This window comes from Bison bison, unplaced genomic scaffold (assembly GCF_000754665.1).
Source record: "Bison bison bison isolate TAMUID 2011002044 unplaced genomic scaffold, Bison_UMD1.0 scf7180017864040, whole genome shotgun sequence".
NCBI classification, from domain to species: domain Eukaryota; kingdom Metazoa; phylum Chordata; class Mammalia; order Artiodactyla; family Bovidae; genus Bison; species Bison bison.
In genome coordinates this window covers 4258000-4269357 of record NW_011494612.1, presented here as the reverse complement: position 1 = coordinate 4269357, position 11358 = coordinate 4258000, and the positions used below count along the sequence as shown (strand labels likewise).

At 36.3% G+C, this 11358-nt stretch overlaps 1 protein-coding gene across 1 annotated transcript in view; it reads right to left on the bottom strand.

The window, feature by feature from the left end:
- Positions 1 to 11358, bottom strand: part of PRKCI (protein kinase C, iota) — a 71308-nt gene that overhangs the window by 32855 nt on the left and 27095 nt on the right. Inside the window, exons 3-4 of the mRNA XM_010835231.1 lie at positions 3822 to 3911; positions 2265 to 2315 (exon numbers count right to left, since the gene is read on the bottom strand). Coding sequence (XP_010833533.1) covers positions 2265 to 2315; positions 3822 to 3911 — 141 coding nt within the window. The remainder of the gene's footprint in view (positions 1 to 2264; positions 2316 to 3821; positions 3912 to 11358) is intronic.

Here is an 11358-nt window from a genome sequence, read left to right as displayed (position 1 = left end):
TCTTTAACATTTGAGCCACCAGGGAAACCCTAACACAGAACCTCAAATATGTATGCTTTTATTTTTAATTATTTATTTTGTTAGGAATAACCAAAGAAGAAAGTTTGTTACTATCTTAAACTAAGAGTATCTTATTTAAGAAACTTTCATGAACTATACAACTTGATATATCTCAGATTTAAACATGTTAATGTTGTCTAGGAATTAAAAGAGCCACCTAAAAAATGAGATCACCTTAACGGTTATCAATTTTCCTTCATGCTCTAGTTTAGTAATATTAATTATACCAAGGAGGAGTATATCAAAATCTCCACCAGCAAATTTTAAAGTGGCAATGTGAGCATGAAATATAATGAAAAGTTAGGAAATGACATTTTATCTGGGAAGTGTACTACAGACTCATAATAGATTTGGACCCATGGGGTTGTGCAAGCAAGACTTGCTACAATGACAAGACTTTCAAAACTCTCACCTGGACAAAGAGAGGACAGCTGCTTTTCCAACACCTCTGTGAAGGCAGCCCATGCTGGCTGTAACCCATCTGCCACCGGAAATCCAGTAAAATACTCCTAGCTGAACCCAAACCTAAATGTTTCACTATTCCTTCAGAGCCCTACCTACTCCTTATATTTCCCCACCTTCCTATTAAGTTGTTATTGTTGTTCAGTCACTAAGTCGTGTGCAACTCTTTGCAACCCCATGGACTGTAGCCCACCAGGCTCCTCTGTCCATGGGGTTTTCCAGGCAAGAATACTGGAGTGGGTTGCCATTTCCTTCTCCAGTCTATAAAGTACACAGCCACAACTCTATATAGAAACACCTAGTTCTTTAATTTTTCCTTTTTACCAAGTTGCATAAAGAGTTACAGAATTAAAAGTTTAGAGCTATTTCACTTAATAGAAAACAAAACATTTACCACTATTCCTTCTAAAGTCATGGATATGTGCAGAAACCACAAATAAAAATGGGTTCTTTAATATCTATAACCTATAAATTATACCATATATCAAAAGTAATAACGTGATAAAAATCACTGCAGATGGTGATTGCAGCCATGAAATTAAAAGACGCTTACTCCTTGGAAGGAAAGTTATGACCAACCTAGATAGCATATTTAAAAGCAGAGACATTACTTTGTCAACAAAGGTCCGTTTAGTCAAGGTTATGGTTTTTCCAGTGGTCATGTATGGATGTGAGAGTTGGACTATAAAGAAAGCTGAGCATCAAAGAATTGATGCTTTTGAACTGTGGTGTTGGAGAATACTCTTGAGAGTCCCTTGGACTGCAAGGAGATCCAACCAGTCTACCCTAAGGGAAATCGGTCCTGGGCGTTCATTGGAAGGACTGATGTTGAAGCTGAAACTCCAATATTTTGGCCATCTGATGCAAAGACCTGACTCATTTGAAAAGACCCTGATGTTGGGAAAGATTGAAGGCAGGAGGAGAAGGGGACAACAGAGGATGAGATGGTTGGATGGCATCACTGACTCAATGGACATGAATTTAGGTAAACTCCGGGAGTTGGTGATGAACAGGGAGGCCTGGCGTGCTGTGGTTCATGGGGTCCCAAAGAGTTGGACACAACTGAGCGACTGAACTGAACTGATACGTAAGCTTGCATTTTCAAATTCCATCAGACTGAAGAGTTGTCTGACTCTTTCAGCTCATCTCATTAATGTTAAGCAGTGGATTAGATATTCAAAAGAAAGTCCCATAGCAGTCCCTAAGGATTCATGATAAAGTATTTAGAGGTAAAGTGTCATGTCAACTACTTACTCTAAAATGATACAGCAAAAAAATAAAAATAAGTGTTTGTTGTGTATATACATGTATGTATATGTGTGCACAGATACAGAGATAAAGCAAACATAGAAAATGTTAATAACTGGTGAATCTAGGTAAAGGATATATGGGTATCTTTGTTTTCAATGTTTCTATGTTTTTTAAACTTCTCCTAGGGTTTGAAAATTTCCAAAATTAAAAAACAAGAAATGACTTATAATGAACTTAATTTTCCTTTCAAATGCACAATAGACGATTATCAGTAAGTTGTAATCAAAAACTACCTGCTTTTTTTTTTTAACTGCCTGATTTTGATCTAGCAAAAGTAGAGAATTTAGGCAGTGTGCTAATCTATTCTCAATTAGACTTAAGAATGGAAAAGAAAAGAAATTAATTAAAAGTTCTAGTTCTGATTTCATTTCACTTGTGCCATTTTATCATAAATAACTCTACTCAAAGGTATGATGTAGATAAACACTTACTATCTTCCCCTGGACAGGGCATTCCAGGACGTTCTGGTACACAAGGGAATACTGAAAGACAACAAATTAAAATTAATACAGCATGTTTAAAAACATACAAATTATACAGAATTTTAAATTAAAAAATCATATAAGTTGATCAAAATGTCAAGAGCCTCTCGTGACATAAGGTATTTTAGTATATGGTCAGTATGATTTTTGGAAGGGATCCATTTTACCAAGGCTATAATGAAAGAAGTTCTTATTAAAGCACCATCCATAAATAATGTATTAGAAGCTCAAATTACTCATTCCTGTCCCTATTACATCACCAACTGACTTTTTTGTCATAGAGAAGTCATTAACTATTTCCTTAAATCTTTATTGTAGTAACAAATCTTCTAGGATGAAGAATTAAAATTGCAAGATGTATTCAAATATAAACATAAGCCACGATAGTTTTTAAAAGATGTATATACTAAACTTCATTGAAAACCATACCCAAATACAAAAACATAAGCTTTGTCTAAGGAACGACACATCCATAAACATGCTAATTCAAAACATTCTTAAAGAGAATATAATGAAACAGCACATTTATGAACATTTAGTCAACTCTTTGTGATGTACAAAAAGGACGTGGTTTAGAACACAGAATATGGGAAGCACAGTTCCTGAAATATTTTTAAAAGTTGAAATGTAAGCTAACTTCTGAAAACAGATCTGTGATACAGCATAAAAAGCAACAACACTTAAACTGCTCAAGACTATGGATCCATAATTTCTTTAAACATCCACTGTAGTTTTATTCTAGAAAGAGACGATCAAAGAATGACTTCTAAAGTTCTTCCAGGATCTCAATAAATTAGAGTGTAAAAACTTTGGGAGTTACTATGTCAAATTCCTAAGGAAGACAAAAATCAAACTTGTTTTTTAAGAAAACACACTGTAAAGGAAAGTACAAAGGAATGACAACAAGGTAATGAAATGAGTCATTACACTGAAGGGAGATGTGTGTTTGTTTCAAGTTCTAAAGAGTTCCTTAGGTTTGGTCTCCTAAGGCTCCCAAAAATGTTATATGAAATACTGCTAATGTAGTACAATTATATTAATCGTATTAAGTGGGTTCTACATGACATAAAAAATTTGAGGGGCAGGATGGCAGAATGAAAAGAACAGGTTTGGGATGAAAATGTCTGGATATACAACCCGGGTCTGCAGGGTACCAGTCACGTGGCGGCTGAGTTTCAGCCTCTCTTTCTATGCCCCCGCCCACCTCTGAGGCTTGTTGACCTTTAACACATTAACGAGTATGGTAACTACGTAAACAGTTTCACGGTTAACCCTTAAACAAAAGAAAGAACATTTAAGACATCTTACTTCTGGAAATTATTATTTGAATACATTACAAAACTGCAAGAAGATGACTTAGGTTCTGCTGAGCACTCGATTCTTAAATTGTATGCTAAAATTTTGCTGTGCAACACTGATATGATCACAGTTTAATATCCAGGAAGGCATACGCCAATAAGAAATTTCCCAAGATTATAGGAAGAGTAAGAAATGACTACTCCTTACCATGAATCAACAGTTCAGAATCCTTGTTTAGCTCATAAAGCCTAAAGGCTTCTTCTAACTCCAACTGAGATGATACTGTACATGGGTCTCCTAAAAAATATAAAAAGGAAAAGTAAAGCTCATATTTTAAATCCTCTAAATGTGATTAGTAAATAATTTCTACTATATAAAATCTTGAGGAGAAACAATTACATACACACAGAGAAATATTTAACAAGGACAACTGTTTAGATATTTATTTAGATAATTCTATTCTCTGAAGCAGGTAATGTAACTTCCACTCCAATTTCTACAAAATATTAAATGAGGCTCATAGATACAAACTTTATATATATATAACCATTTAATTCTTAACAATATTTATATTCAAAATATAGCAAATCAAATCTACCCTAATCACATTTTAGATTGTCACTGCAATATGATTAATGGCCAGGGATAATTTACTTGTTTCTTTAAAAGAGGAAGTGAAAATGATTCTATCGACACATGAGGTCTCTAGTCATTTTGTCAAATTTATCGTTTACTTGAGAGCATTCTCAAGAGGCTCACAGAAAGGAAGAACAACTATTAAAGTACTCCGGACTGAAGAGCGTTCCTGCTTGATTGCTTTTAAACGTCAGTTCAGTTCAGTTGCTCAGTTGTGTCCGACTCTTTGTGATCCTATGGACTGCAGCACGCCAGGCTTCCCTGTCCTTCACCAACTCCTGGAGCTTGCTCAAACTCATGTCCATTGAGTTGATGATGCCATCCAACCATCTCATCCTCTGTCATCCCCTTCTCCTCCTGCCTTCAATCTTCTCCAGCATTGGTTTTTTCCAATGAGTCAGTTCTTCACATAAGGTGGCCAAAGTATTGGAGTTTCAGCTTCAGCATTAGTCCTTCCAGTGAATATTCAGGACTGATATCCTTCAGAATTGACTGGTTTCATCTCCTTGAGGTCCAAGGGACTCTCAAGAGTCCTCTCCAACATCACAGTTCAAAAGCATCAATTCTTTGGCGCTCAGCTTTCTTTATAGTCCAACTCTCACATCCATACATGACTACTGGAAAAACCACAGGTTTGACTAGACGGACCTTTGTCAGCAAAGTAATGTCTCTGCTTTTTAATATGCTGTCTATGTTTGTCATAACTTTTCTTCAAAAGAGCGGCATCTTTTAATTTCATGGCTGCAGTCACCATCTGCAGTGATTTTGGAGTTCCCCCGAAAAAAGTCTGTCACTGTTTCCACTGTTTTCCCATCTATTTGCCATGAAGTGATGGGACTGGATGCCATGATCTTTGTTTTTTGAATGTTGAGTTTTAAGCAAGTTTTTTCACTGGTGTTATCAATCACCTAGAGCCAGACATCCCAGAATGTGAAGTCAGGTGGGCCTTAGGGAGCATCACCACAAAAAAAGCTAGTGGAGGTGATGGAATTCCAGTTGAGCTATTTCAGATCCTAAAAGATGATGCAGTGAAAGTGCTGCACTCAATATGCCAGCAAATTTGGAAAACAGCAGTGGCCACAGGACTGGAAAAAAATCAGTTTTCATTCCAATCCCAAAGAAAGGCAATGCCATTGAATGTTCAAACTACCACACAATTGCACTCATCTCACATGCTAGCAGAATAATGCTGAAAATTCTGCAAGTGAGGCTTCAACAGTACATGAACCATGAACTTCCAGATGTTCCAGCTGGATTTAGAAAAGGCAGAGGAACCAGAGATCAGACTGCCAACATCTGTTGAATCATCAAAAAAACAAGAGAGTTCCAGAAAAACATCTACTTCTGCTTTATTGACTACGCCAAAGCCTTTGACTGTGTGGGTCACAGCAAACTGTGGAAAATTCTTAAAGAGATGGGAAAACAAGACCACCTTACCTGCCTCCTGAGGAATCTGTATGCAGGTCAAGAAGCAACAGTTAGAACCGGACATGGAACAACGGACTGGTTCCAGACTGGGAAAGGAGTACGTCAAGGATGTATATGGTCACTCTGTTTATTTAACTTATATGCAGAGTACATCATGCATAATGCTGTATCATCATGCATAATGAATTACAAGACTGGAATCAAGATTGCTGGGAGTAATATCAATAACCTCAGATATGCAAATGACATCACCCTTATGGAGGAAAGGGAAGAGGAACTCAAGAGCCTCTTAATGAAAGTGAAAGAGGAGAGTGAAAAAGCTGGCTTTTAAATATAAATGCACAGTTTAGTAAACTTACACACAGAGAGAAGAAAGAAACAGCTCCGTTAGTCAACTGCCAATGAACTGAATCATCCCCCTGCATCATGGCATTCCTCAATGAAAAAGTCATTTTGAATATAGGTGGGGCCTGACCTGGGTCCTGCATGCTGCCATTCTTTTGCTCATTCCTGTGGTTACACCAAGAGATGCCATCAACCCAGTCCAAACCTCAGTCACTCACAGCAGGGACCGGTCTACTACTTGAGAGAGAAAAATGACGTGATCTCCTTCCCTTCTGACTCAAAGAAACGAGTGCCCCTGTTCTTTGCTCCAACTTGGCCACTGAATCCCTCCTTCCTTTTATCTTTTCTAGCAGTTATTCCACTAGTCCTCCCCAGTCTCACTGTTATTTTTTCTTTCCTTCCACTAGCTCTTCTCAGGCAAAGGCAGGTTTGAGTCTCCTTCTCAAAAATTTCTCTCCCGCCCAGGCTGCCATTCATTCTGCAGCCACAATGTAGTCTCAAGAGAAAACTGCAAACTGAGCTGGAAGCAGTAAGTGAAAAGCAACAGAAGGGGGGCAGGGTTTTTGAATTTTGACTTCATACTTTTATATTTTTTAAATTAAAGGTTTATAATCTTTTAGATTTACTAGTAATAACATTTCTTACCATCAAGAGTGACCCACCTTGCTTTCTCTATGTTCCTATCTTCCAAGCATTTCTCCCAATTTTGCTGTCAGGTTTTAGTCCAAACACTACTAAAACGGCCGTATCTAAGGTCATTAAAGCAGCTGCGGAAATCAATGGCACGTTTTCTCTTTACTCTCGTTGACCTCTCTATACCATCTAACAAAGTTACCCACTGATCATTATAGAAACTCTGTGTCTGGGTTTCTAAAACACCATTCTCCTGGCTTACCAACTTTTCTTTTAACTTTTTAGTTTGGAAATTTTCAAACGTTTTACAAAATCCTGTTCCACCAGCAATACTCACTCACTTATTCCCCTTCACCATATCATTCTGAGCAAATCCCTATAATTCTAGATAAAATTTTCTTAATATATTCATAATATCACTATAAACCCATAAAAACTGACAAAAACTCACTATAAAATATCCAAACAATCATAACACTAACCCTAACTCCACCTCAAAAAAACCCACTTCCAATTAAATAGTAATCACTCCCCATTTCCCCCCAACCTCTCCTCCAGCTGTCAGACCTAGGCAACCAGTGATTGATTACTTTCAGTCTCTATAGTTTTGCCTTCTCTGGACATTTCATATCAGTGGAATCACAAAATATGTGGTCTTTTATATCCAGATATTTTTGCTTGGAATGTTTTCAAGGTTCATCTGTGTTGGTGAGGATGCAGAGAAACTGGAATCCTTATCCACTGCCAGTAGGAATGTAAACTGGTACTGCTGCTTTGGAAAACAGTTGATAGTTCCTCAAAAACTTGAACACAGTTACCATATGACACAGCAATTCCACTCCTAGATGTATATCCAAGAGATATGAAAACATATGTCCACACAGAAAGTTGTAACCAAATATTAATAGCAGCATTACTCATAATAGCCAAAGAATGGAAATAACCCAAATGTCGACCAATTGATGAATGGATAAATAAAATGTGGTATCCATACAATGAACTATTAATCAGTCATTAAAAAAGGATAAAGTATTGATACTTTATATATCATGTCTAGATTAGGCAAATCTGTAGAAACAAGAAGTAGATTCGTGGTTATCTAGGTCTGGGAACTCTAGGGGAAGGAGCTTGGGAAAGACAGTAACTGCTCATGAGCATGGAGTTTCTTATTTGAGTGATTAAAATGTTATAAAATTGATTGTGGTGATGGCTGCACAACTTTCTGCACAAATACAGTAAAAAACACTGAATTGTACATTTTAAATTATAAATTATTTCTAAATAAAGCTGTTAAAAAAATTAAGTGTAGCATTTTTATAAAAGTGAATCCAATAACAATTTAATATTCCAGTCCAAAAGCAAAGTTTATTTTCACTTGTCTCAAAGAACTAAAGTAATTCTTTTATACAGACTCACTTTCTCAGTTATTTAAATTTCTCCTAATTTGCCATACACATGAAACTGAAAGTCATATAATTATATTCCATTTTAAATATAGGTTTAAAGAAATAACTTGCTTCTACAGAAGTATATTTAAGTGCAGGTCAAAGTTTAAAAAATAGAAAAGCAACGTAAAAGAGAGTAAGAAAACTTCACATTTCAGTAAGTATGCAAATTATTCTTCCAGTTAGACAAATAAGCCAGTTTTAAAAAAATGAAAAACCAGTTGACTAAATTAATTCCAAATAATGAAATAGTCAAAGAATTCTAGAAACAGAATGAATCTGAAACATAATTAATGCTTCATTTCTAATTTTCCAGGTGAGGGAACTGAGATAAATCATATACAATAAATTATGTTCCTAGGAAATGCCTGAGTCCTTATGAAAGGTCTTTAAAAAGCATCAAAAATCCCCCAAAGACATGTCCTACAGTGCTTCACACACAGATTCTCTCCCAGACTCCAAATCCCGTCATTCTTGCATGATTTCAGCAAAATTACTTCTTTAAGCTTTCATTTTCTCCTATGTTAAAACAAGGGCTATTACCTGTATTGCAAGGACAATGGGAAAACTAAAGATCTTATATTAAAAGTGACTCATAGAATGCTTAGTTCATTATAGGTGTGGCTTTTATTAATGCACCTTGATCAAAAGTCATGAGTTGAATTAATCATTTTTAAAGGTAAAATAACCATATTTTTAAAAGTCAGTCTTTCCCTTCTGGTAGACAGTTTTCTTGCTATGCCAGTATCTGCTTGCTGTTGGCTGAAATCTAAGTCAGGTCAAGTACCTGCTTTCAGTATGTACCTAGTGATGGATGCTTTTGAATAACCACAAGGAAGTGTGAAAGTAAGTGTTAGTCACTGACACTGTGTATACTCAAATCTACTTTGTTTTTATTGGATTGAATGTTTTTGGTTCAGGTATTACCTTTTCAGGCCAGTTGCTTAATGCCTGATAAAGCAGGACATGTAACTCAGAAGTAAAACATTCCATGCATAGTCATCATGAAACAAAGATGAGACAGAAAGCTATTTTCCAAGGCCCACTCAGTTACTAAAGTCAAATTCATATCCTAAAACAGGCAAATACCTAGAGTGAGATCAGCTTGATTTAATGAATTTCAGTGTAATAAAATCTATATATTAGTCAGCAGGCCTGCTCTTTTTTCAGTGCATCTACATTTCCTTTTCACCTATAAAAACAAAGAAATTAGATCAGGGAAACTCAAAGTGTTTGGTAAATATGCAAGATTCAATTATTTATGAGATAACTTCAAGAGGTATAGAACATGACACAGGAATATAACACTAGCTATATTAGATATTTTAGCATATGGCTGAATTCAGTGCCACACATCGGAAAGAACCAACATAGCCTAAAACCAAAGCTGGCAACCTTTAATATTGCCTGAGATAGCACCACCACACTGTTCTTGATCTTGGAGCCTGACATAGATTTACAGATTCACTCGCTGTTCCCACCAAGATGTTACCACTCTCCCCCTCACCCCTCGCTTCTGAATACTGGGTTCAAGACACTGTATGCCACTTATGAAAGTCAGGGCACTCCCCACTCTAAATGGCTACACTGCTTAAAATGAAGACTTGCAAAAATTTTCCAAGAATACTATGGTATTTAGGTGGTCATCCTTTCACTATTAGGCCCAGTCACAGATATAAATAGATTTCTGGTTTCTTGCTTCCTTTTTCTGGGAGGTGGAAATCAGTGGTTCCAGAAGTATGTACTCTCCTATCAAGCTACATACCCTCAACTTTCACTTCTGGAGAAGATAAACTAACAAGAACTGGATTTAACCCTCCACCTAAAACAAAAGAAAAATTAGACAAAATTAATGACAAAATCGCTTCTCAGCCTTTTGGCTAAGATCAAGTGTAGTATCTGTTCTTATCAGTTTAATGTCTGATACGTCCTCTATCCAAGGACAATATATTAAATGGATTTTTGGAGCAGGGAGTTGGAATAGGAGCTTGCTCCATCCACTCCACACGTCGAAAAAAAGAAAATTAATGACAAAAAAGTGGTTAAAGATATTGGAAATAAAGCAATGAAGGATCAGCTATTTCCAAGTAACTTAAATGCATCTCAGAACAAAGATCAGAAACTTTCATATAAACACAAACATATTCAACATCCAATAAGGCAAAAGTCACAATGTCCAGAATCTGATAAACTAAAACCACACATGTGAAGAAGCAGGAAAATATGACCCATAACAGGAGAAAGGTCAATTGAAAGTGACCCCAAACTGACACCAATAAAAGAACTTGAAGACAAGGACATTAAAAGTTATTATATCTGAAAGGTTCAGAAGCAAAGCATGATAAGTACACACGGAAGATATTTTTAAAACACCCAAATTTAATGTCTAGAAATAATGCTACAATGTCTGATATGAAATATGCTTTAGAGGGAATAAGTGGCAGATTAGATATCACAGGAGAAAAGACTGGTGAACTTGAAAACACAGCAACAGAACTATACAAAATGAAATGAAGAAAAAAAGATAGAAAAAGGAAAAAAAAAAAGAACAGAGCATCAGTGAGCTTTATGACAAGTTGAAGAAGCCTACTATACATGTAACTGGAGTCCCTGAAAGAGGAATCTGGCCAAAATTTTTCCAAATTTGATGAAAACTATAAATCCATGGATCCAAGTAGATCAACTATACAAAATGTGTACGAGACAAGAAACATAAAGAAAACTAAACTAAGGCCTATAATTATCAAATTCCTTCATCCAGCAATAAAAAGAAAAATCTTAAAAGCAGTCAAAGAGACACATTACATACAGAGAAACACAGGGAAAGATAACAGCAGATTCTGCATCAGAAACAATGCAAGTGTACGAAACAGTGTACTGAGTGGAAAAAAATTATCAACCTACAATTTACTCAGCAAAATTATTTTTAAAACAAAGGTGATCTAGAGGCAAATTCATAGAGAAATTTATTGAGACAGAAAGGCAAATTCATCAGATCAGATCATATCAGGTCAGTTGCTCAGTCGTGTCCGACTCTTTGCAACCCCATGAATTGCAGCATGCCAGGCCTCCCTGTCCATCACCAACTCCTGGAGTTCACTCAGACTCACGTCCATCAAGTCAGTGATGCCATCCAGCCATCTCATCCTCTGTCGTCCCCTTCTCCTCCTGCTCCCAATCCCTCCCAGCAATATGACCTAAATCAAATCCCTTATGATTATACAGTGGAAGTGAGAAATAGATTTAAGGGCCTAGAT